Source organism: Natator depressus, chromosome 10 (genome assembly GCF_965152275.1).
Source record: "Natator depressus isolate rNatDep1 chromosome 10, rNatDep2.hap1, whole genome shotgun sequence".
In the NCBI taxonomy this organism is placed as follows: Eukaryota; Metazoa; Chordata; order Testudines; family Cheloniidae; genus Natator; species Natator depressus.
In genome coordinates, this window is record NC_134243.1 from 79,466,468 (window position 1) to 79,494,115 (window position 27,648).

At 39.3% G+C, this 27,648-nt stretch overlaps 1 protein-coding gene across 3 annotated transcripts in view; it reads left to right on the top strand.

Annotated features, from left to right (window-relative positions):
* MAP2K5 (mitogen-activated protein kinase kinase 5) overlaps positions 1-27,648 on the top strand; it is a 194,704-nt gene that overhangs the window by 4,188 nt on the left and 162,868 nt on the right. For all 3 annotated transcript variants that reach the window (XM_074966611.1, XM_074966609.1, XM_074966610.1), the window contains exons 2-6: positions 2,088-2,136; positions 8,169-8,236; positions 17,933-18,002; positions 23,603-23,643; positions 24,415-24,482. In XM_074966611.1, coding sequence (XP_074822712.1) covers positions 2,088-2,136; positions 8,169-8,236; positions 17,933-18,002; positions 23,603-23,643; positions 24,415-24,482 — 296 coding nt within the window. The remainder of the gene's footprint in view (positions 1-2,087; positions 2,137-8,168; positions 8,237-17,932; positions 18,003-23,602; positions 23,644-24,414; positions 24,483-27,648) is intronic.

The following is a 27,648-nucleotide window of genomic DNA, read 5'->3' on the forward strand; positions in this document are numbered from 1 at the left end:
GTAGACACCCAAAGCCTGTGATGGTTTAACTAAAATATATTTTTATATTGGTTCAATTGAAATTTGTCTCTGCAGGGATTTGCAGGGTTTAAGTATCTCGATTTAAAAACCAATTTTAGTTAAACCACTGCAAGTTTTGTGTGCAGACAAGACCTTAGTTCTTTGTACTGAATTTGTACAGTTAGACTGTAACCTCTTGCAGAGAGGGATTATATCTTCTTAAGTTTTCTGTAGAACAGCTACTGTTCTCTAGAAATAATTAAACACAAAGAATTCTCTTAATACCACACTGAGTTTTGTGTTGCCTAAATTTTTGTGATTTTTTGACTGTGCAAAGTTTCCACGGAATCATTGTCATCTGTGTTGCACATCCTCTGTCTGTTGTTTAAACTGTAGTATATAAAGGTAATTTATTTTAACACATCTAAGATAAAAAAGCAAGAAATAGTTATATATCTATAATTTGGCCCAGTTAACTCTTTACTGATATATTTGCTGCTTTTTCATTATATTAATTATCCCATTTTAAATATTGCATCTCCCGTTTCATTTCTTAGTTTTATTCAGAGGGAAAAAAGAAAAATAATGGGACCGTGATTACTGAGGGTCCCATCATGTGAGATGCTGAGCACTCCAAGGTGTATAACATTTATTTGCAATAAATAACGTTATTCATTTATTCGTGACCTGTTTGTGACAATGTCAGTGAAAAGCTTGCATGACATGAGAAATCAGACAGCAGGCAGGAAAAATCACGCTATGCATGTATGCCATACCCCACATGACATATTGCAAACTCACTGTTGACTGATGACAACACGCAGACGAGAAGGCCTGCATGAATTGATCTTCCACTGAATTTTGAGTAACTTTGCAATACCCAAGGCAGTTTTTGATCTGAAAAAAAAAAAGTTATACTGTAGCATAGAAAATGTGTTTAAAATATTAGACACAAAAATGCACCATTTGGGACAGAAATGTGTAACATACACAGAAATTCTACATTTCTGGGCCTTCTGATATATGCAGTTTGATTCTGTCCTTAGAAGATCATTGTTGTGGAAGTAGTTCAGGCCAGGGAAAAAAAAAACTTTTTTAAATAAAACACGCTGCCCAGTGTGTAGATGAGAAATATTTACACTTCTTTGATACTTTGGCCTCATTTCTTACTGGACAACCAGTGCATTTTTTTTATTTCAGACCAACTATGAATCCACTCATGTATTTATGCAGGATTTAAACTTCAATTAAAATAAAAGAATAATACTAAAAACTTTATAGCTCATATGGTTGCAGAGAGAATCTTCCAAATGTAAACCAGAGCTTTCTGGTGAGCCTGCAGCAGGCATCACTAATGCATCCCTATCCTTCAAAGCTTTCCTGTGCAGTAACAGAGTGAAATCAACAAGATTTTAGTTATTATCCCGTCTGCCGTTCAGATCCATAGATGCCAGTGCTGGGGGTGCTGTTGCACCCCCTGGCTTCAAGTGGTTTCCATCATATACAGGGTGTACAGTTTGGTTCAATGGCTCTCAGTACTCCCATTATAAAAGTTGTTCCAGCACCCCTGTTCAGATCCATGTGGGCAGCAGAGGTAGGCACAAAAGCTACTTATGGTTGGGGAGAAGGACCAGAAAACAGAAGCTGAGCAAGTTATTAAGTAGTGAACCACTCTCTTCCCAACAGTCGGATGGTTTGGGGTAGAAAGAGAGAGCGCTCCTTCTCAAGTACAGAAATGATTTATAAACCTCCATTTATATCACTTGCCTTGAAGAGTTCCACATGCATTTTTCGTACCCTAAGGACAAAATAAACTCTTTACATTGCAAGAAAAAGTAAAATGGAATATTTGTTCTGAAGTTACGATCAAGTGATTTAAATACTGTTCTGCCCTCCAGGGGGCATAGGGGGGAGGAAGGGGGAGACTGATTGAAACTGCTTTGAATCGTATGCTAAAAGTTTGGGGGAGAGGGGTTTAAAGTCTCTCTTCTCTGTAATAGAGGAACCGTTAAGTTTAATGTACACTGAAATGTCTCAAGTACTTCTAGTTAGAAATATGGCTTATTCTGTCCTATGTCATTGTTTAGGATGTCATTGGACAGGTTTTGCCTGATGCAACGACAACAGCATTTGAATGTAAGTACAACTTATTTAACTTCTGTCTGCAGTATGTCTGGTATGGGCTCCTCTGCTCACATTATGCAGTTATCATTTTTTAAATAAATAATGTTTATGTTCATTATATGTTACAGTTAAATATTTATACATTAATGCAAGTTTAATGATGATACCGAGCTAAGTAATATTTTATTATTTAATTACATCTTGAGTGAGCATATCTCTACAATATAGCTTTAATTACCAACGTGACCTTATCATGCTCTGACTCCTCACTGCAATTATATGGCTTGAATTAAATGAAAAGAATAAAGTACCTGTAGATCTAGGATTGTAATTTGAAAATTTAATTCTCACTTTAAAAAACAAAAGAGCTGCAAAGTGCAGCTTTTAAAAGAAATATGGTACAGAATGTAGAATAATACCAGGCATGGGAGCATAGCAATTGCTGCATTGAAACCCCGGCTCAACTAGATTTGGGACTTTTCCTTTTTAATTCAGTGGAGACTGACCATATTATGGAGGATGAACCCTTGGTTTCGCCTGGGAAAGGAGTTTTCTGCATACTACATCCTCTGCAGGCTGTTGAGGCAGGAGAAGAATAATGATTGCTGAGATCTTATCCTACTTATGCTCTTGTATGAGGAGATGATCTCTTTTCTCATAGGTGAAGATAAGTGTCATAACATGACAGTCAGGTACAGTGCATGTAGTGTTATGGGGTGACTGCCTCTATTACCTTGAGATCAGCTGTTTCTTTGGATCTAGGAAGATGATATCCCGTGTTCATAAGTCTGGATTTGATAGTTGTAGCACAGGTGTCGAGGGCCACACGCCTCCACAATAACAGGGAAAGGTTTGGTTTTGTTTTAAATAGGTTTCTCTGACGATGGGAGGGCTGGAGTCTGTGTTTTCCTGGCCGTAAAGAACAAAGACTGCTCCGTGGGAGGAGGTAGCACTTTCTTCCCATTAGAAGGATGCTCATGAGATGCCAAGTCATTAGTTTTCCTTCCCTCCTGTACAAGTTAGAGATGTTGGCCAACTTATCTACATTCTTCCTTTTTCTTTTCTTTGTTATGATGATGGAGGAATGGGTGGGCCAAACCTGAGCCATACTATGATCCCGTATTCCAGGTCACAACATCCCTTCCAGGGCCTGCCACCCCCTGGGGACAGGACCTGTCGCCCTCCCCAAGGGCCTTGGTTTCAGAAGGGGAGTATGTAAAGGGGGCTAGGGGAGGGATCTTTTGCACTAATGGGGAGGCTGTGACATGGGGGCTGAAGAGGGCATGGGGAATATTTAAGGGGTATTGTTCTATGCTTGCTTTTAATTCCTAAAACCTTTTAGTACCGTGTAATAATGCTTAATAAAATGGTGTAGTCTAAATAAACTGGTTTTTTTTTCATAGTTTATACATGGGTCTTTTTATATGGGGTCATTTGAGGTATTTTATTAATGTAAATGTAATAAGTAAAAACATTTATAGTGGATAAAACGTAATAAGAAATTTTTAAAAAATGAAAAATTGCAAAAAATAAAAAGTTCACAGGGCTCTATAAGTAGGCCAAGATCCTACCGTAATTGAAGTCTGTAGAAAGCTCTCATTTACTCCATTAATGCAGATTTGGGACTGATACTGACTTGCTTATTTTCTTTCCTTCTTTCTTTTTGTAACTTTTCACTCTTTTTATCTTTTTTGGTTCCCATGGCATTGTTTTCAAGAAGAATAATTTGTGAAGGGCAGTCAAACTTCTCTGCCTCAGGCAATAAGATCAGTGGTCTATTTAAGAGTTGGTAGGCTTTCTAGTGCTCCTTTCTAATATTTTAATTATCATGGGTCTGTGCTAGAGGAAAGATTCCACCAATTTTCTGCAAAAGGTTTGCCCTGGTAGAGATGGGTCTACAAAAAGAGCCATGGGATGTTGCATCTGGTTTGTGAATCTGCATGCTGTGTATTGATGCTGGAAGTGAGAGAGTATATATGATAGAAGGTAAGGTTCAGAGTACTTGGTTGTGTTGTGCTTGAGGGATAATCATGGGCATAGAAAATTAAAGGAAATAATTGTTTTGTGAGCCTTTGAGTGCTTTTGTTGCTTTTACGCCACATGTTTGTTTTCAACTAAAAAACGTATCCTGTGGATAAGAACTGTGTTTGTAAATGTCCATTTCCCCTGAGCCTGGGACATGTACCCTTCCCCATTGTAAAACCTAGGACTTGCTATAGGGACCTGAGCAAAATCAGGCTCTAGACCTTACCATTTCTTTTATGACTTGTTGATTTGTGTTACCTATTTCCCATATCACAGATTAGCTTTGTTTGAACTTCATGCACCAGTAAGAGTCCCTGCAATCACAGCAGTAGCCCATATTAATGGTACCATGTGTAGAACTTTCCTGGAAATACACATCTGCTGCTGTGCTTTCAGTGCATGTCTCTAGTCTGTCATTTACATCTGCACAAAACTATTTCCCCTGCCATTTAACTGGCATCTAAAATATGTTATGTATGTTGATGCTTGATTTCCTGGTTACTCTATCCATATCAAATGCCTAGATTTTACTGGCATAAATGTCCTTCTCACCTGTTTGATTACTTTCCAGTCATGGATAATTGCCGGCTAGTATAGTCTCCTCTACTGTTTGTTTAGTTGTTGTTATGTACACTGTGTCATCCATTGCAGCCTCTACCTGGGGTTGTGCTTCTTCTACCATTGGACCTTTATGTGGATTTCACCATTGTATTACACGGTGCTACAAATAAAATGACTAACAACATATGGCCTGTTATGATCCTTTTATCCAAACTCTGCCATTTTGTGTATTTGTGACACACTGCAGATTTTGCAAAGATTGCTTCATAATATTTGTTTACCATCTGCTGCACTCTATTTGGTATCTTGCTAGGATTTTTTCCTCCATTTTAAGTGACATTAGCAAAATCCAGCCAGTACATAGGCTTTTTGGTTCTACTTTTGCTTCCCTAATGTGCTGGAAAATCATATTGTTGTGCTCTAGGCAAGTAGACAAGCTTGAAATTCTTCTCTCTGAGTCAGTGCATCATCTATAGGCAGTTTGGAGGCTATACCCAGTTATATTTTTTGGTAGGATGGCAAAAGAATCTCCGCATTTAACATGAGAAATATAGCCTCTGATTAAGAAAAAATTGTCCTGATTGTTTTGGACTTGCTTCCTTTTAATATCTTCTTTCATCAGTACGTTTGTATCTTTCCTGTATTCTTCATGTAACTGTAAGGAGTTTTCACAGTTCCGAGTACTCTGGAGCTATTTTCATATCATTTGAATCTAATCCTGTGTGACCTGGAGATCTGAGGATGTTCTTCCAGTGGGCTGTGAGAGTTCATCAGCTACACCCTTGGGTGTTTCTAGCGTCAGTTTTTTCCCCCCTTGAGCCTGACTTGTTTAACAACTCTGGTCTTTCTCTGTCTTTTAAATATATTTTTTGCTCATCTACTTTTACTTCTGATCCCGTCTCTGCTTACAGTGCTTTCATTGTGGTCGCTATTCTAACGACAGCTTTCTTCAGTGTTTCTGATTCTCATGCTAGAACAAGTTTGTTTTCAGCCAAGTTGTAGTTTTACAAACCTCTCCTCCTTTTTCTGTCTCTTATATGCTTTCAGGCAAGGAAACATTCAGTTTCAATTCACTAACTCTTCCAAGTCTTTCCATCATTCTTGACTCGATACAGGTTGGTAAGTCTAGAGAACATTTTTAGCAGCCTGGCAAGTTACTAGTTAAATTTCCATGTGTCCTCAAGACTATTACACAAGGTAACTGTGCCATCCACTTCTCCGTTCAAAGCCATCTTTCCAGTGTCTTGTGATTCCGCTCTGGTAGATTTATAAACTCTAGCTCTCTAAGTATTTTCAGTTACATACTTCCACACTGTTATTTCTTCCCCTCTGAGCTCTTTTTGCTCTTTTTCATTATTGCTTTGGAGTTTTCTGCTAGATTTTTCAAAAAAGAATGAACATCTTCCTTTGCCCAACTAATTTAGATCTGTTGCTGAACTAATGTGTGTAATTATGAGTAGAGGTTAATTTTCATCCAGGGAAATATTCACACATTTTGTGTGATGTTCTGTGCAAAGGCTGTGATTTTTTTTAAAAAGGGACTTAAGCGAGTCAGACATCCATCTCCCATCAGCTTCCAATGAGAATTGGGTGCCTAGGTCTCTTTGAAAATCCCAGCCCAAAAACACGTGTGGTTGATTTCCCCTCCCTCTCCCCCCCCCCCCAGCCTACAAATATACATGCATTTAACACTGCCACATTTTTGTGCTTAAAAATTTAAATGTCTTATGGAAAGCAGTTTAGAAAGACCACTGTGTCCGAGGCTCTATCTGTGCTATGAGCTAGGTGTATAATTCCCCTGCTCGTGTCCGCATATGTTTGCTAGCACTCATTGAGTTAGCATGAGACTAAGGGTATGTCTACACTACGAAATTAGGTTGAATTTATAGAAGTCGTTTTTTTAGAAATCGGTTTTACATATTTGAGTGTGTGTGTCCCCACAGAAAATGCTCTAAGTGCATTAACTCGGCAGAGTGCTTCCACCGTACCGAGGCAAGCGTCGACTTCCGGAGTGTTGCACTGTGGGTAGCTATCCCACAGTTCCCACAGTCTCCGCTGCCCATTGGAATTCTGGGTTGAGATCCCAATGCCTGATGGGGCTAAAACATTGTCGCGGATGGTTCTGGGTACATATCGTCAGGCCCCCGTTCCCTCCCTCCCTCCGTGAAAGCAGCAGCAGACAATCGTTTCGCGCCTTTTTTCTTGAGTTACCTGTGCAGACGCCATATCACGGCAAGCATGGAGCCCGCTCAGCTCACCGTCACCGTATGTCTCCTGGGTGCTGGCAGACGTGGTACTGCATTGCTCCACAGCAGCAGCAACCCATTGCCTTGTGGCAGCAGACGGTATAATAGGACTGGTAGCCGTCATCGTCATGTCCGAGGTGCTCCTGGCCACATCGGCCAGGAGCGCCTGGGCAGACATGGGTGCAGGGACTACATTAGAAGTGACTTGACCAGGTCATTCTCTTTAGTCCTGCAGTCAGTCCTATTGAACCATCTTATGGTGAGCAGGCAGGTGATACGGATTGCTAGCAGTCCTATTGTACCATCTTCTGCCGAGCAGCCATGAGATGTGGATGGCTTGCAGTCCTTCTGCACTGTCTGCTGTGTGCACAGTAAGTTTGGCACTAGTCTAAACTGATGTGTGTATATATGGACATACAAATGAATGATCATGTGTTCCTTTAATTTTTTTTTAAAGGTAAAGCTACTGTTTTTATTAGGTGTGATAGAAACCTATGCTTCCTGATGGATATCAGGAAGAAGAAGCATGACAGGGCAGATGAGCATGAGACAGGAAAGAATTCATGTAAGGAATTCTTATTATAGAATAAGAAGGATGGAGTGGTAAGAAAACAGATCAAGTTTTTGGTATTATGTTTTTTCTTTCAACAAAACTGAATACACTTAATTCCATCTTGGGAGACCTAGACCCATTAAGAAACCACTCAATCTTCACTCCGAGTTTACAGTGTCACTAGAATGACTTAATGGATTTGCATAAGGAGTAATATACTGTGCATAGACTGGAATTCCACAGGGAGGTTCTGCTAGCATCGTAAATTGTGAGAGCAAAGTTTCGAGTGCTTTGTTCTTGTCCCCGCTCTTAAAACGTAATTATAGCCTCTGTTTATGTGCATTTGGGATTACTTTGGTATATGCGGTTAGAGAATGTTCTGTTGTCATCCTTTTGTGCTCTTGCATCTCAAGTCTTTCAGCTGCTTGGTCTTGTTTTCCTCACTTGTTTCTTCCACACCACATGTCTAGGCCCCAGAAGATGATGATGTCAACAGTCATTTCAAGGTTCTGGGTTTTTTGTGTAATTGTCTTGCTCGTTCTGTTTATTTTCATTTGTTTGTAGAAGTTCCGTTGTTCAGGTAGAGTAAACAGGCATAATTGATTTATTAAAAACTGTAAATGGCTTTTCACTTAATGAATGTAATACTTTTTTATCAGATGAAGATGAGGACGGTGATCGGATTACTGTTAGAAGTGATGAAGAAATGAAAGCCATGCTATCCTATGTAGGTATACTGTAACAAGTGGCGAATGTTTTTCATGCTTTTCAATTTTCCTGTAATTTTATCCATTATTCTGCTTGTATTGAAGTGTTAAAAATAAACGAAAATAATCATAATATATTCCTGTATTATGCGGAGGTGGTGGGTTTTTGTTTTTTTTGTTTTTTGGGTTTTTTTTTTTTTTTTTTTTTTTTTGAAAATCACATGGAGTTATGGGCATGCTCGACATTTTTAAAAAGAGTTGTACACTTACTGATCATATGATGAACATTAAGAATAATGCATCTTAATGACTTTTGCATTAGGTATAGTGCAGGCTAAATGGACTATCAATTTCTTGTATTTTTTATGCAGTACTTAAAGTAACGGCTCATTAAAAATGAACCCCTGGGCTCTCAAAAAAATTTCCGAATCTACTTTCATCTGGAGACTATTTCACCCCTCCTAACGGAAGAGTCACATTGTAGCTGCAGGCTCAATATGCACAGAAGATTTAAAGATGTATTTCTGGTTTTTTTTATATGTACAAAAAAACCTAAAAGCAAAACCAGTAACTTATTGAATCACAATTATTTTAACTCATTTTTAGCTACATTTATCTTTCATGTTGTAAATTTAAGTGAAAATTTCCATTTAACACTTGCTTTGAAATGAAATGGATGAACAGGAAAATAACCAATAGTTTTATGGATCTTTTCTTTTAAGATGGATATTAAGTGCTAAAATCCACTTTTTTGCCAAAAAAGATTTTTTTTGTTTTCTGTTTATTTCTTAACTTCGAATGTTGCAAAATTAACTACTGTACGGCCATTGAAGTACCAGTCATCTGACTACAGATGCTTTTTGTGTGGGATATAATGCGTTAGCTTAGTTTAGAATTTGTCATCAGAAATATACCGGGTGCTGTTTTGTTATCAAGGCTTATTTTAGGTAGCAACTATTTCTCCCAAAGCATAGAAACATAGAAAATTAGGGTTGGAAGAGATCTCAGGAGGTCATCTAGTCCAACCCCCTTCTCAAAGCAGGACCAACACCAACTAAATCATCCTAGCCAGGGCTTTGTCAAGCCGGGTCTTAAAAACCTCTCAGGAAGGAGATTCCATCACCTCCATAGGTAACCCATTCCAGTGCTTCACCACCCTCCTAGTGAAATAGTTTTTCCTAATATCCAAACTAGACCTCCCCCACTGCAACTTGAGACCATCCTCCTTGGAACCCCCCCTTCAGGTAGTTGAAGGCTACTGTCAAATCCTCCCTCACTCTTCTCTTCTGCAGACTAAATAAGCCCAATTCCCTCAGCCTCTCCTCCTAAGTCATGTGCCTCAGCCCCCAAATCATTTTTGTTGCCCTCCGCTGGATTCTCTCAAATTTGTCCACATCACTTCTGTAGTGGGGGGCCCAATACTGGACGCAATACTACAGATGTGGCCTCACCATTGCCCAGTAGAGGGGATCGCCACAAGTTTTCAAAGATAATGGCCAATGGCTCTGCAATCACATCAGCCAACTCCCTCAGCACTCTCGGATGCATTAGATCCAGCCCCATGGACTTGTGCATGTCCAGCTTTTCTAAATAGTCCTTAACCTGTTCTTTCACCACTGAGGGCTGCTCACCTCCTCCCCATACTGTGCTGCCCAGTGCAGCAGTCTGGGAGCTGACCTTGTCTGTGAAGTCCGAGGCAAAAAAAGCATTGAGTACTTCAGCTTTTTCCACATCATCTGTCACTAAGTTGCCTCCCCCATTCAGTAAGGGTCCCACACTTTCCCGGACCACCTTCTTGTTGCTAACATACCTGTAGAAACCCTTCTTGTTACCCTTCACATCCCTTGCTAGCTGCAACTCCAATTAGGAGATGTCTTTCATTTTGCTACTGTAAAATTGTTAATAGCTAAGTATATTATCTTTGCTGAAGGTTTTAAAATAAACAAACATTTAGTGTGAGTTTGAATGAAAGACATTATAAGGTACCTATATGTAGTCATAGACTGGATTTTGTGACTGGCTGTTTTGTAAAGCATTGTGTGTGTGTGCATGAATCCACATCTTTTCATATAAGAGTGTGTATGTGTGTGGATAGATGCGGACTCGTGTGTAGTAATAAAATGGCTAAAGGCCTGATCCATCATTTCCAGCAGGTGATAGGCAGAATGTTTGGATGTTTTTACTTGTTTTTGAACATATAGTAGCAAAAATTGAAAAAGGAAAACATTTTTAAAGACCTGATTCTGTAGACCCTCCTTATCCAGAACTTCTGTGGATTGCAAAGACTGCAAAATTTGCTTTGTAGGAGGAATCTGATTGGTTGATGAGATTTCTAAGTATGTATGTCTGATATAATTACAGAGCTGGGACATGTTAGTGATTTGATACAAAGATCTAGTGCAAATATTTTATGTAGGTAATTACTTAGTACTTTTAAAAGTACAGTTACCAGATACACATGCTGCTGAGTTGAATAACTGTATGTTTAGTCTCTGATCTCTAGTCACACACCTTACAATTTAATGTAGGACTAAATAAGCACATCTAGAAATGTTCAGCTAATCAAATGTCCTGATTATTTGAAACTTCCAGTGTGTCTCTTTGATAAAGTGAAAGAAATGATCATGTGTGCTCCCATAATAACATATTGTTTCATTGTTACTACTACTGCAGGAGGTTTGGGGGTTATTCTTTTCGTATAATGTGACAACGTTTGTGGATACTTCAGTGTGTAATGGGGCTGACAAATTTACACTAATTGTGAGCTCAGCTGTAAAAAGTACGTAAAAGGTCATAAGATGCCAGAATAACATATAATAATGCTTATCTCAACTAACGTCTTCTCTTTTCCCCAAAAGGGCAGTTATTACTGACTTAGATACTATCTGAGAGACTGTCAAACAAAGACATTTTCCTTCTGAAAACTCTCTCCAGCTAAAAGGAGAGGGAACAAGGGATGTTATTAAAATGAATGAAACCCCTATTTAATACTTTACATTTCAAACATTTTAACTATTTTTCCTTTTTTCCTTTATCATTAATAAAAGGTTAAAAAGATGTTTAATGATGCATTCGCCATGGTACTAAGCAGGCTCAGGTCTCTGTATACCACACCCTGAACCTTGTTTAACACTGTTTAAGGTTGGACAGTGACTGAATTGTATTAACACCTTTGGCCCATATGTTCCATCTAAATTAATACCTAAAGTAGGGATCTCTTAATAAGGGTTTATTGCTTTTTCACTGTGAACCCCAGAGTGGTAATCTTGCAGCCCTGCTTGGTTCCCTGCTCCTTCTATGACCAGATTCAAGGGTGAGAAATTATATCATCTGCCTTGTCTCTTGCCATTAGCAGATGGTGACATTCTCCTTTTGTGGGAAAGAGGCGCCTTCTGTTTCATAAATAGAGTGAAAACTAGAATGATTTCACTTTCACAAAACTTCTCAGTATTGTGCTCATGGGTAAAATGACACGGAGTCCCTCTTCTTCATCTCTTATTTCCTTCCCTTCTTTTCTCTTTGCTGCTGTCCTTTGAATGGCATAGCTGATCATTGAGGTGTGTGTGATGTCAGCTTAGTGAAGTGGTTTGGGGGAGGGAAGACAGAGAAACATAACTTTTATATATTTAGACAGAAATAAATGGAGGACTGGAATACAGCAGACATTTTTACACTTGGGTTTACTGGTGGAGAAGGTCATGTTTATTTTTTTCCTAGACCAAACGTGTATAACAAAAGTTGAGAATGTCAGCTCCTTAGGCTTAAACTAAAGTGGAAATATCCTAGTATTTGTTGACATCTGAATGTTTTCTGGCAATGTTTCAAAATCATCATGCCTTTTTATCAGGGGTATAAAGAAATTTTGTATTAAAACTGAAAATGTTTCCTTTTTATAACTGAAATCTTATCAATTATTTAAATTGCTGAGCAACCCCGGGCTCTTAATGGTGCACATTTATGTGCTGCATGTGACATGAAGGATATCTAGTGCATAAGAATTTTGTCACAGAAGTTATTATGTAGATAAGTGTGCAAGATACTAAGCTACAATGGAACCATTCTGTGTTTTTGAGCTTTTTGTTCACGCTGTGTATTTTTAAGGGACAGTGAGAAGAAAACCAAAATTGTAATAAATTGTCCTGTAAAAAAATGTAGTCGTTTTTTTGCCACAGAGACTTGTACTGAAGGAGTTCTGCAGCCAACTTATGTTGAAAATGCTGCTGTGATAGCTGTTTTATGAATGTGTGTCAATCAACAACCTGTTTTCATAGTGTTTCTTTCAAGATACTTTTAGGACACCAATGGAACTAAGGCTTTTTCTCTGATATGACTGCCTGATGAACACTCTGTAAATTTGTAATTAAAATATGAAATGTTTTTTATTGTAAGAAAAATATTGCAAACCTACATATTCTGATCGTTGCTAATTAAATGAAGGACTGTGTTAAGCATTCTTTTGATATAGCCATTGTGATTTAAAATGGCCTTTTCCTCTATTGATTTGTAATATTCTCCAAGAAGCTTGAGGAAAGAATGTCTCTCTCCCTTTCAGTTTAGTTTTTCAACACTGATCAAAACCCTGATTTTTTTAATCTGTGTTTCTTGCTGAGTGCAAGCCAATGAGAATATAGCACAGCATTAGGAGTTGCATGTAGAGTGATGAATAGATAGCATAGACATTGTTCATCCTAATTTATCTAGAGATATTTCAATACAGTAGAAGTAAGAAACTTGTTACATGGGTAATGTTGTTGCACTTGCATTGTAGCTTTGATCCTCAATGTCTGATGACACTGGAGTTTTCAAGTATTATCAGACTGAAGACAGCTGGCTGTAGTTCCAAGTGCCACAGGGAATTAGCAAGCCAGTATGGTTTCAGCACTACAAAAGTGGTTTACCCAGTCTTCTGCACTGTGTTCCCTTGGAGTCTTGCTCGAGATCAAAATGCCTTAAAATCATCAGATCATAACAGTTTTTGAAAATCACTTCAGTCATTTCTAATTACAATTGTAAGGAATTAGACTAGAACATATGATGGAAGACTTGTCAGCATAAGTCATGTTCCTGTGCCTGTCTCTGTGTGGGTTACAGACTTCATACATAAGCATTCATTGCCCAGTTCATTTTAGTAACATGCAGAAGGCTTTCTTTGGTAGGCCATGATCTTTTGATATCTGAGGAGATTACTTCTGGGAACTTCTACGCAGTGTTCCTTGTTAAGCATTCCTTCTACTACTGAATACCGAGTGCTCCAGTTTCACTGTGAGATGTTATTCTTAATGTCAGTGACTTAAGCCAGGAGAATAAAAGAACTTCAGGTTCCAGATGCCAATTCACCTATTTGTAAGGTTCTGATCTTCTAAGGAGATGATGAATTAAACCTTTTTCACACCCAACCTTCCCTCACTTGCCTTTGCATTCTGAAGAGACCAGACTATCTTATTGCAAGTCTGATATTAAAAGAATTTTATCTGCAGTGGAGTAAAATTTTTGGATTCTACAGCTTTTTCTTTATTATTCTACTGGCTCAATAATGATACTTTCCCATGAGATCTGTCTATAACCAATCTATTCATTGATAATCCTCAAGAAATCTCTGGGTTTATTAGTGTCAAGTATCGGGGGTAACCGTATTAGTCTGTATCATCTGTGGCATCTGAAGAAGTGGGTTTTTTACCCATGAAAGCTTATGCCCAAATAAATCTGTTAGTCTTTAAGGTGCCAACAGACTCCTTGTTGTATTTCTGGGTTTATTGACATGATACGATAAGGATACTTGCATTTTTTTCCAGCACAGTTTTACAAATCACTACTTTGCAGGTTCATCATTCTGGCATGAATCCAGGCCTATTGTTGAAATTTCAGCGTGTTAGCAATTGTAAGTGCCCAATTCTTTTGCCCTCCCAAATGCCTTAAGATTTATGGGATGCCTATAAATAATCTTGTTCCAGTCTGAGCCATTTTGTTTCTACCTGTTTTGTCTCTGATGTTTTACAACAGTTGGCTGTTTCAGTGATGCACATGATGGTTTCACGTTCTAGCAGTCTGTCTGTTGTTTGGTGGCTTATAAAAACATCCTGGAGCTTTTTAGTCTTCAAGAGTGGGAATGAATCTGCCGTAATCTTGAAGAAAATAGTGGAGACAATAAAATTACTTGTTCTTGTTCCTGGAAGTGAGGTTGTTATAACTCTGTGGACATCCATCTGCCTTGCCGGCAGAGCTGGGGATAATCTTTTTGCAGGGCATGCTACCTTTTTCTCAAAAATAATGCAATAAAATGAAAACAAACAACCAAAGCAAAAAATCCCTTAAAAACAAAAGAACTGATGGTTAAAGGGGCTGTTGGTCATCATCATCACTGGGGCTGATTACCAAATGATGTAGGTAAGATTTAGCTACCCTAAAATACTGAAATGTTGAGAGTTCTTGTAAGTTGCATGCTGGGAGAATGGACTGCAGAGAGTAGCTCTGTTATAGCATACATTCTAAGCCACTCATGGTAGTGGCTGGGCCTGGTAGCAAATGTTGGTAGGGTTGGGAAGCTGCTAACGTCTTTCCAAGAACATTGACATGGTTCATTTTGCCATCAACACACTAAAGGTTTTGGAAAAGGAAAGTGAGTGAATTATTTTATAATTCAAATTAAATAATGAAATGAGAATACAGGTCCCTTCCATGCATGCAAGGTTTTTTGTGGTAGGAAAAGTTGCTTTGTATCTGTTATAACCCTTTTATCATTGAGGTTATTTGTTTGTGAACTTGACCATCAGCACAGTTTTCAATCAGCTCTGTAATTAATTTGCTTTGTAATACACAAAGAGAGTTTGCATTATATTTATGGAAATATTGTAAGATGGTAATTGAAATTATTTTCTTATTATACATAGCAGTTAATTAAAGAAAGATATTAAGTTGCAGTGGATCTACACTACCACTGTTGTCTTGTATCAGTATAAAAAGGCAGTAATTTTTTTGACAGCCACTGATTGGAAAGTTGCTTGCAGCCTTCTGGAAGCAAGGGGTACATGCTCTGGATCAATAACTGGCAAATTTTCCATTTAAAAGTACCTGAACAATGTTCCAAATAGCCACTGGCATCTTAATTTTCCATGGAAACTGAAATACTCGTATGTGGAGGACAAATCATTTTCGGAGAATTTTTCCAGACTACTTGTTAACAGTTATTGCTGTCCGAAAAGGTTGACAGCTGACATGATTGATATTTCATTTACTTGTCATCACTGAGTAATGGAGAAGGCCACATTTTTTTCTAAAGAAGCGTAGTCTCTTGAACATTTGGTTTAGTTTATTATTCCAGAGAGTATGTAGTATGTGCTTATACTATATGTATATGTCTTGGGGTCCTGGCATATTACTAAAAGTAAGGAAACACATTTTCTTTACAGCTTTGGTCTGCTAGAAAGCAGAGCAATCTTTTATAGCCCCATGGCTCTTAGATGCTAGCTGCCTTTGGGGGAGGGTCAGGGGTGGGCAGAGATCTTAACTTGTTATTCATTACCCCATGATATAAAATAAGTCTACAGGGATAGTTCCCTTTCTTCCTGCAAAGATCTCTTGATCATTTTAAAATTGTATATTTTTGCAATTAATAACTTTACTCTGTATAAGCACAGTGGGAGCATGAGTAGCGGGATTATTTAAGAGAAGTGTACAGTAATCTTGACCCAGATAGCCCTTCAAACATGCTTTTATATCATGCATGGATGGGGCTAACGACCCAACACCTCCAATAGTTTTCTCCCCTACTAACACTTTACAGGAGGAGTGTTTTTCCTGTCCATTCTCATAGGAGAGAAATGTGGAGATAGCAAATGCCTTCTCTTTCTTAGCAGGTTAGAATCTTAGAACTGTAAAGGAACATTGAAATAGGGCCCCAGTCCTTCAAGTGAGTCTGCACATGCAGACTTTTGTGTTCACTCAGAGCCACATTGAGATCAGGACTAAGTTTGTAATCAGCTGTAAATAAATCTGTGTCTGAAGGTGAAGCTAGAAGACTTGAAGCTTCCAGAATTCAGTTTTGTGAAGGCATGTATGATTTTACGCAACGAAAGTATGTATTGTGCACTAAAGCAATCTTAGTGACCTGTCTTACAGCCTGTGCTCACTATATTCATGTAGTTGCTCCCTTTATATACTTAATTTGATGGTATTCCATAACAAGATGAAAGAAAACTATTTACATAACAATTAATAAACCAATCCTTATGTTGATTTGCATTATGTAAACGTCAAAAAAGTTTGTTTTATGGTAAGTCATTGGTATGATCAGGACACTCATACCTGACACCATACAGATATACAGTATTCTCTGTTTAGGTTAAGTAGTGTCAGCATAGGTAACAGCATCATAAAATATTCATCTGAGAACACTATCATTCTAAAATCTTCGGGCCAGACCCTCAGGTGGTGAAAATGAGCATCAAAGTCAGTGGAGCTATGCTAACTTACACTGGCTGAAGATCTGACTCACAGTCAACATTTTTGTTCTTAAGATAGGTAAGTTGCAGTTGGAACATGCTTTGTACTGTGCTTTGAATTCTCAACACTTCCCATAGTCAGAGAGATGCATTGGCAAAAACCAGTGAGGTCAATCTCCTCGCGATAGCAGGATTGTTTCTTAAGGTACATGTTCCTGTGTTTTGTCTAGTGTTGTTCTTCAGTGTCCCATGTAATGGAGCTTCCAACATTTCCCAGGGGACATTTTTTTCTAAAGGCAAAGAGATATTCCCAGATCTCCAGCCTAAATGTCCCCTTTCCTTATTTTTCACCCATTACTCAGTAACTCTTCTCCTACCATGCTATTTCCTTTCCATGCTTGGTATTATGGCCTTCAAATATTTACAGACTGTTATGTAGCCTTGTTGTCATCTCTTTGCCAAACTTGTATTTATGTATATATGGTAGCTGTCTCATCAACTGCTCACGCCAGCCACTACAAAGTCAGGGGCTGTGGTCTGATGTCCGCCTAACTTGACAATGTCTTTCTGGTAATTAAATGCTAAGAGCTGTGGGCGTTATGTTGTAAGTGCCACTGCTCTGGAGCCCCACATTACCTCTCTGATTTGTGTGGAGTGATACCTTTGGTTATGCAGCCCAAAGCCGCATTTACTGTTCCATATCATATTGGCAATTCATGGCTAACTTTCAATTGTCTGTCCATTGTCATCCATTGGTCTCATTCAGAATGACTACTTCCCAGGTTTCTCTTCCCCATTTGCTCTTTCTGTCTTGAATTATTTTTCCACAAATACTGTAGTTGGTATATTTCCAGGTTTAATTTCATTGTGTTTTGTTTGTTTGTTTCTAATCTCTCTTGGTTTCTTTGTATTATTTCTGTCTCCTAACCAATTTTCACAATTACTCCCAATTTACTTACTGCTGCACATTTTGTTAATGTTCTCTTTATTTGATGATGATATAGATGTCAGATAAGCCTGAACCTATGATGGTCCTACGGTACAGTAGTAGACCGCTCCCCTGGAGCCAATGTATTACTGATTATCATTACCCTTTGCTTAATGTTCTTTCATAGTTGTTTTGTTGTGTGGACAGTACAAACAGTGGGAATGTATTTTGGAGGCTGATACGTGTAATTGCAATTTTTTAAACCCTAAAAAATACCATGAATTCAACAACCTATAACACGATTACTACTATTCATATGTTATTGAATAATCTCTGTAATCTCTTTGCAGTATTATACCACTGTAATGGAACAGCAAGTAAATGGACAGTTAATAGAACCTTTGCAGATATATCCAAGAGGTAATGCTTAACAACTTCTAATTAGCAATATATTATATCAGTAAGATGTTTCATCAACAGTTATGTTTTCAGAAGGTTTAAATGCACATAACATGAAGTTTATCTCTTAATTTAGATAAAATAATTAAGTATTGTCAGGATTGTAGTGAAAACTAGTTACTGCACATAAAATAGCTTATTTACTGGAGTAAATTAAACTGACAAGTTTAGTTTGCGTAGTACATATTTACGTACATTTAAAAAAAAATTTGGTGGTGGAATAGTTTGTGTTTACTCAAAGCCAAAGCAGTTGAATAACTAAGGTTCTGGATGCTTCTGATGACCCTTGTTGAGCTGTTGGCAATTGGTGACAGAATCAAAATAATGGAGTTTTATACACAGAAAATACCCAGTTATGTAGGTACTAATTGAAGAAAGTATCTCTGTTCAGCACAACACTTAGTATGTGCTCAAGTGCTCTCCTGAATTCAGAAGACTTAATCGCATGCTTTTGTGCTGGGTTGCTATTAAAATAAGATTTACTAGGTCCAAAACAAAATCATAGGCAACTATTTGGATTTTGGATATGTACTTTTCTCTGAGAACTCGGGTAATGGTTAAAAAGAATAGCATATTACATAACCCTTCTAATTCAAATGTTCTCAGTATCTAGTCTCTGCATCTGTGGTTCTTAATTGATGAAATGGATAAGGTTTAAATTCTCCAAGTAAATCTCCCAGCAATAAATTAATTGAAATAATTAAGAATTAAAATCTTCTCTGTTAACTGATACTATACAAATAATCATACTATGAGTTCCCAATTAAATATTCTAGACTTTCATTACTTATAACTCTCTGAAGTTTTAATTGGGCAGCTAACCAACAGGCCTTTCTAACACATGCTATTAAGGTCTCAAAAGGAGGCTGTCTCTGGTGGTAGGTTAGTGAGCTGCTATGGGAAGATGCTTAAAGGAGAAATATTGAGACTTTTGCATCTCAGTCTAGCAGGGGCTGAAATAGCAGAGGGATTCTTGTAAATTCTAGCCATGGAAAGAGCTCATGCATCACTAGATTAATTCCTCTCTGTTATAGTGGGTTTTCTGAGTACAAATGCAGCTATAAAGAAGGAAGTGTGTGTGTGTGTGTGTGTGTGTGTGTGTAAAATACATAAACACACACACATTCACTCACTCTTGCCTGTTTATAGCTGCATTTGCATTCACACGTTGTAATGAAGTATCAGGGTAGTGTAGTATCTAGTGCAGGGGTCTGCAACCTTTCGGAAGTGGTGTGCCGAGTCTTCATTTATTCACTTTAATTTAAGGTTTCGCGTGCCAGTAATATATTTTTAACATTTTTTAGAAGGTGTCTCTCTATAAGTCTATATATTATATAACTAAACTATTGTCGTATGTAAAGTAAACAAGGTTTTCAAAATGTTTAAGAAGCTTCATTTAAAATTAAATTAAAATGCTGATCTTACGCCGGCAGCCAGAACCCCAGACCAGCAGCGAGCTGAGCAGGGCCGGTGGCCGGGACCCCAGACCAGCAGTGGGCTGAGCGGCTCAGCCCGCTGCCACTCAGTTCACTGCCAGTCTGGGGTTCTGTCCACAGGCTCCTGCCAACCAGGGTCCCGGCTGCCGGCCCGCTCAGCCCGCTGCCGGTCTGTGATCCCGGCCTTGCCCACATAGAGTGGGTACCTACCTTCTCCCTGGTTCTAGCCCATTCTCTTCCTCTCTCTGCACTGAGGTGAGGGTGGGAGTGTGCTGAGAACAGGGTTGGGGGTGAAGGAGCAGGCTGGGGGTTGGGGTGCAGGGTCTGGCCAGGAGCTAGAATGAGGAGGGAGGGGGGGCTCAGGGTTGGGGTAGGAGGTTTGGGGGTGGAGTGCTTACCTAGGCAGCTCCCATTTGGTGCGACGGGTGCAGGTGGGAATGTGCGGGGTGTGTGTGCAGGAGCTCCCGTTTGTTGCTTGGGGTGGGGGTGGGAATGTGGGAGGTGCAAGAGTCAGGACATGCGGTGTGGGGGGGCTAGGTATGTGTGGGGGGTGCAGGAGTCAGGGTAGGGGGCTGGGGGTGTGTGAGGAGGGTGCAGGAGTCAGGGCAGAGGCCTGGGGGCATGTGAGGGGGGTGCAGGAGCCAGGGCTGGGTGTGTGTGAGGGGGGTGCAGGGGTGAGGGCAGAGGGCTGGGAGGGTGTGTGGAGGGTGCAGGAGTCAGGGCAGAGGCCTGGGGGCATGTGAGGGGGGTGCAGGAGCCAGGGCTGGGTGTGTGTGAGGGGGTGCAGGGGTCAGGGCAGAGGGCTGGGAGGGTGTGTGGGGGGTGCAGGGGTCAGGGCAGAGGGCTGGGGCTGTGGGGTCGTGAGGGTGCTCCCAGCCCCCTGCCCTGAGCAGCTGATGGCAGGGGGCTGGAGGGGATGTGCCCTGATTTCCCCCCCCCCTCCATGGCCCTGTCCCCACCTCTTCTCTGCCTCCTCCCCAGAGCAGTGAGCACGCTGCGGCTCACTTCTCCCCCTCCCTCGCAAGGGCCATCAGCCGATCGGCAGCAGGGAAGGACAGGAGGAGGGGCAGGAACCCAGCACGCTGAGGGAAGAGGCGGGGGAGGAGGAGGGGCAGGACCCTGCATGCTGGGGGAAGAGGCGGGGGAGAGGGGAGCTTGTCTGCTCTGCAGCAGCAGCCGGTGGGACCAAGCTTCTTCACCCTGCCCCGGGGGAGGGAGGGGACAGGATTCTTAATGGCTCGCTGCTGCCTGCTGAGGTCCCGGCCTGGGTTCGGCAGCAGGCCGAGCGGGGCCGGCGGCTGGGACTTGGCAGGCAGCAGTGTGCCATTAAAAATCGGCTCGTGTGCCGTCTTTGGCACGCATGCCATAGGTTGCCGACCCCTGATCTAGTGTGTACGTACACATGCGCGCACACACGTTCCCTGAACAAAACCACAGGCCTATATAATATCTTGGGAAATTAGAGCACTCATGACACATCCCCTTGTTTGGAGTTGTGTGAAGAAGGTTCAAGAGCCCCTTGTTTCATATTTTGTGATGTCCAATTGCAAAAGAGAAAATATTGAAATCTCATGTGGCCAGAGTATATGCTGCTTTGGCAGCTGAGTCTTCAAGGGGCTGAACAGCTCAAAAGGGCTGAGCATTGTCATTTCACTTTGACATCGGTGGTTGTTGCTTGGAAGTTGTTCAGTATCTTTCACGACTGAGTCCCCAAAGGGCCACACGGAGGTTACAAATCAGACTTTATGTTCTATAAGTTTGCCTTTTGGACCATTCCTTCAGTACCTGCCTTGTGGTTCCTGCTGTCCCTCTCCATGGGAGTGCCTCTTCTCTCTTCCATGTATGCCTTTTTTGGGCGATGTTCTTTGATCTTTTGGATTCAGTTATCACCTCTGGGCTGACGACTTGCCGATCTCCATTTCCACCTGTGATCTTTCATCCTTTGTCCAGTCATGCCATCTCCTCTTAGATGGCTTGCCACCACTTCAGGCTGAGCCAATCCAAAGCCGAGTTTCTTCTCCTTCCTCCCAAAGTTTCTCTGTTAACCCCTCTGTTCTCCCTGTTGCTATGCTTGTAACCTTGCTGTCATCTCTGACTAATTTTTCTGCCTCTCTCACATCCAAGCTCCCACTAAGTCCTGCTGCTTCTTCCTCTACAGTAGCTGAACAAGTGCCCGTTCCCCTCTTTTTTTTTTCCAACCAGTGCTCTAGCCCAGGCTCTTCTCTTCCATCTGTCCAAAACTGTCCTAACAAAAACACTTTCCTTTCTTGTCATTTTGGCCATGTCTCCCTTCCCACTGCTTTTTGAGTCTTCCTAGTGTCATCTGCCTTTTCTGCATGTAATTTGAGCTTCTCTTTTTCTTTCAAAATTCTTCACAGTTCCACTCCTCCCTACCTTACTGTCCGCACTAGATTCTATGCATACAAGCCCCTCATCTCTTTTCCTGACATCATTTTAACCTTTTTGAGGAAGGCTCTCCAGTGCTACTCTGTAATAAAATCGTTTCTGAAAACCAACCTGGTCCATGAAACCAGCCAGCACTGATGTCTATGTGCCATGCATTGTTGCCTTAACTGTGCTGTACCTGTTACATATTATAAGCTCTTCGGGGTAACGAATTTGTATTTAGTATATTTTACCTATGATGTAAAATACTATATAAATAATAATTGCCAGATTTTTTTCAAACCCATCAAAATATATATTTGTTTTGCCAGTGGGTGACTCTTTTTTGTATTTTTTTAACCGCTCTGAAAGCTTATATTTTCCATACTCCCCACTGATTATATATTTTTGTGTTTTAAGGTCCGATCACTTCTTCAGCAAAAACCTAGATAAAGGGTTGCTTTGAAGAATGCTTCAACCTTTCACAACAGTTGTCTTAATTCTGCTTACAGTGGTAACTCAGGAGAAAAATATTTTAATTAAATACTATCCATTCTTTAATTCATGGTAAACAAATAACTTATTACAGTGTTTATGGACAGTGCGCTTCTTATTCAAACACTATGAATTTTGTTACCAAAGCATTGTGTTTCAGACATCAGGGCAAATGACATTTGACATGTCTTTTATTGTTTGTTCAAAATGTTAATTTCCATATTTCCATTTCTGAAGAAATGTAAACTAAATTGGTTGGTAAACTTTAAAATTACTCTAAAAATTTATCCATTTCCCTCCTCCCCAATCCTGAATGAAATAATATTTAGCTTCTTTAAGAATATAATGGTAATTTCTAATGCACAGAGCCTGGCCTAGCTGATGTGTTTAATAACTATCATCTGTGTCCTTTTGACTAATAAATAGCACTGTTTCCTGCTGTCAAAAAATGGAGTGAAATACATGTGCATCTGAGAGAAAAATCAAATTCATCCCTTCCCAGACAATCAATCAAAATTGACAGGCCCTTTAACGTACAATTTGTAGAGCACTGTAGTTTTAAAATGGGAATTGTCTGTAACATGTAGCTAGAAGCCTGTGTGGTTTTAACATTTGACAAAGGCACATCCACTGAATGGAAAAACCATGGTAATATATTGTTTAAGAAAATACCTTTTCCCAAGTAGGACTTCATCTTTAAAGCTAGACATCATAAAAAGATGTCAGGATTTGTGTGTAAACAAATAATGCATCATCTTTTATTCTATATTTAATGCATTCAATCGTCTGCTTCTTTGGTTTTTGAACTTTGTTCCCCAACCAGGTTTTCCCACATTAAAACACACAGTGGCCTGTTCGTCAACATAACTAAAACAAAGTCTCTCTAAAAGAATTTAGTTAACTGCAGTACATCATGTAGGTAAGCAAAAGAGGATAGTGAAGGCATTTGAATTAAGAAATGAATCTAATCATTTTAGCCCAGTTATCTTGATTTTGATGTGTTTTAAGCAGAAATTATAATTTATATTAGACAATGTCAAAAAGCTCTTAGCATTTATAAATGCTCAGTCCCTGCAAGTTAAAAATCCTGGCTCACGGTTCCCGCTCTGGGTCTTAGGCGGCACTTTTCAATCATTTCTCGCTGCTAATTTTGGTGTCACCCTCATTTCTTTTTAAAAGATTCATTTTGAGCAAATTTGTAAATGGCCCTGATGTGTTCTACAATTTAGTCAATTACTGTTTCAGCCTGCAAGCCTCCTGGGAAACGCAACATACATGGCCTGAAGGTACGAATTTCAATAATTGTTTCAGTAAAGTTAGATGGATTTGTAATGCTGTGTTCCACTTATTGAAATGTCAAATAAAACTGCACTTTTTTGAGTTCTGACAAGCAGATTTTTTTTTTTATGAGTGTGGGACAAAGATTCATCTGCTTGGTATTGGCTGCAATATCTGAGTGTTGTATACAGTTGTATTAAAAACTGAAATGTGTTTTGTTTCTTCCCTTTGTTAGTAAGCTTCTTATATATTAACTCTGCTATTAGTACCAATTTGCAAAGAGGCCTTTTGAAGGGAGAAACACCATATTCATTTGATTTAATTAATTTATATAACCTGTCAAGCACACAACCAAGTTGCAATGAAATCCTTTCGGGACATTTATTCAATTCATTCATATATACTTACTAACTTTCTACTGTAATCATACATATGTTCTCCATTCTGAATTGCAGGAAACTATCGGATAATTTGTATAAAATGATTGTTTATCTCTTAATGCATGTCTTAAAGGGAATAAAATGGCAGTCTTACTGCGTATTTCTGTTTTTCTGTATTATTTAATTAAGGATTTAAAATGTAAGGAAATAGTACACTGAAACCCATCAGTTATATAGTATCCTAACCTACATACAGACAAGACCTCAATGATGGGTATGCCTAGCAACAAGCTAATTAACCTTCATAGTGAAATGAGAAATTCATGGCAAATTACAGGTTAATTAGAATGGTGTCCTCTGAACGCAAACGACTGATAGAGATTCTTTCCCTGCCTGCAGGTAAATACACGAGCAGGGTCTGCTAATAATAGCAGCTCAGCAGTCTCGGATTCCCTTCCAAGCAATAGGTAAGAGTCAATAGTGGATGTGGATGTTTTTTATTAAAACAAAATGGAACATGAGAAGTGATTGGTGCATAGTAATTAATGGTATCAAACTTGAAATGTCAGATAACTTCATCAGTATGATTATTGGGAGCGAAGGAGCACAATGGGAAAGAAAAAATAATGTAACCTGCCCTGTAGAACTTGTTACACTCCTATTACAGGTGTTCAGTAAACCTATTTTCTGCCGATAGAACTGTGCCTTTATGGGATATTTCAGATGGCTTCATCCTTCATATGACATTGACATACTGTATATGGTTGAGCCAGAAGTTTTAGTTATTTAGCAGGCTTAGTCATTCATTGGATATCTAATTCAAAGTGGTTTTGCTGAAAAATTTGGTCCTGTTAGGTTTGATGCTCAATTTAATAACCTTGCTAGCATGGGCTGGGCTTTTGGAAGGATTCTAAGGGTATTAAACTCCCAGATACCACCAAAATGCAATGCGATTTGGCTGTCTAACTCCCTTAGATTTCTTGCAAAATTCTAGCTATGGATTTTATATTACATCTTATTGCCTGTGAATGAGAGAACTATTTAATATTGGAAAATAGCTTCTACTGCACCACAGTACAGCCTTGTACTTCAAAGGCTCAGTATTTTAATTGGAATTTATACATTTTATAGTGCCCTTTCTACATAGCCCTGCACCAAATGTGTCCCCTTTTCTTTTTAAAAACCCTCTTTTAAACAAATTGACAAAGAGCAATACAAGCATGTTAAGATACGATCTGTTCACACTTGAGTGGAAGCAGTCTTCTGTTGGTACCTGCTAATATTGCAGTCCTATTTTCTTGATATTTGTGGTGCCACCTAGTTATCCTCTGGGGAGAGCAGAAGTACATTACAACATTGGAGACAACGCAAAGATCATGATACAGTATGTAGCCAGACTCTGCAAGCCCCAAAACCACTTAAGGTGCCCCAGTCAGTGAGCACCGCTAGAGACCTTGACAAAAGAGAAATCAAGCACTTTAGGCAAGTCTGCTATGGAGAAATCGTGGTTGCAGTAACTCAGTGACGTATGCTGAGTATCACAGTTGTGAAGATGTGATCCACGTCCTTTGGAAGAAAATATTTACTGTTTTCACTAGCCTACGTTGTACACTAAGCTAAGTAAATACTCTTCCTCTCCTTAGCATTCAGTAGTTTTCAGTACGCCATGTACTCTGAGATGGTTCTCAAAGTGCACTGAAAACGAGTCTTCTAGAAGATTGCGTCATCTTGTCTTGGTTAATTGCCATTCCTTTTCCAAAACCTTTTGCACTAGGAGTTGTGTTTTTGAAGTAATTGAAAGTCTCTCTTTGTTTCATGTTCACAAATTGTTAGTCCTGAGAGATGACAAGATCAACTTGTGTTTCCTTGGAAAACTTAATCTTTCTTTAAAGTAGTCTGGGAACAAAAGGCCTATTGAAGAACAAAGCCACCAAATATGAAGTCTCTGTTTTCACTGTTCCTGTTAGTAGTGATCTATGATCAGACACATGCACCTTTCAAGATTATATTATTGTGTTTGGTTGTTTTTTTTTTTTTTAAAGTTCACTAATCTGTCTGAGAGGATATTTCTAGTGGTACTGTTGTCTAGGCTGTATGTTGTGTGGGAGGATGAGGAGATCAGGTTGTCAGTAAAACAGGGGGAGGCCTTGATATTTTGGGAGAGGAAATTACCTTGGAATCAATTATAGCAATGCATATTTCACTTTTGCAAAATAGTCTTCAGTTACCAAAAACACAAATTCAACTGCAGCAGTTAGTTGTGAATATCCCACTAGAAGTGTAATGTCTGTGACTATAACTAATCCAAGATGGCTGGTACATGAGACAATTGTGTTGAAAAAGGGAGAGGCTATAAAAACAAATTGAGGTGGAAATAAAATTTCTTCCTTCTACACACACAGTCAGGGGTGATGGAACAATTTTTATAGTGGGTGTGCTGAGAGCCATTTAACCAAACTGTAAACCCTGTATATAATGGAAACCACTTCAAGCCAGGGTGTGTGGTAGCGTCCCCAACACCCCTAGTTCCAGCACCTATGCATGTAGAGGATGGGTTAATTAATTAGATTCTGGCAAACACTTTCCAATTAGGCTGTGTAAGACATGTATATTAAACTGGGTTCTGAGCACCTGCTGTTCTCATAAAATCTGTGGGTGTTGGAGGTTCTCAGAAAATCCATCTAGTTTTGTTTAGGTGCTAAATATGGATTTAGGGACCTTACTTTAAACACCTAAGGATGAAAATCTTGACCATATACTTGAATTTTTACCACAGACAAAGCACCGCTTTTATACTTATTTTCAAGTATTAAAAAAAAAATTGTAATCCAGTCAGAAGTTTTATCTCTTTAGCCCTCCATGGTAGGCCATATTTTACTTAGTTCTTGACAGACCGATCTTTTCATATATATAATCTGAACTTCTTGTATATTCTAATAAAATGGGCGTGCTCTCTGGAAAGGCGTCATTCTATGCATCATGCTGGTACTTGTTCATTGCTATTTCATTTATTTCATATAGTCAAGTTTCCAAAAGCTAAGAGCTTCAAATAAGAATTTAAGTTTACGGCTCAGAGTGAAATGGTACCAATATTGTTCTTAATTTTTCTATTTGTATTTTCTAAAACTTGCCCTGACATCTCCAAGTTTCTGTGACTGCACAAAATATATATTTTAGAACCTTCAGATGCAGGTTCCACTATATCATCTGTGGTGTTTTAAAATATTTTGACTTATATTTTATGGTGAAATACAACAAAGATTTCTCCAACGAATTTATCATAACCGCTTTCAGGGCACTTCCCATGCTAGATTGGTGATGAAATCAAGAGGAAGGATAAAAATGAATTGTGACTTCCTCAGGCTTTCTGGAGTTTTGGTAGTACTTTATTTATATTACAGTGGTGCCAAGAGACTCCGACCAACGTTGGGGCCCCATTGTTCATACACATAAGAAGACAGTCCCTGTCCTGAAGAGCTTACAGTCTCAATAAATAAAACAGACACAGGAAGGATGTTTTCCCCATTTTGCGAATGAGGAAGTGAGACACCGAGAAATTTAGTGATTTGCCCAAAAGAAGTTCGTGTCAGAACCAGGAATTGAAACCTAATCTCCTGAGTCCCAGTCTAACCT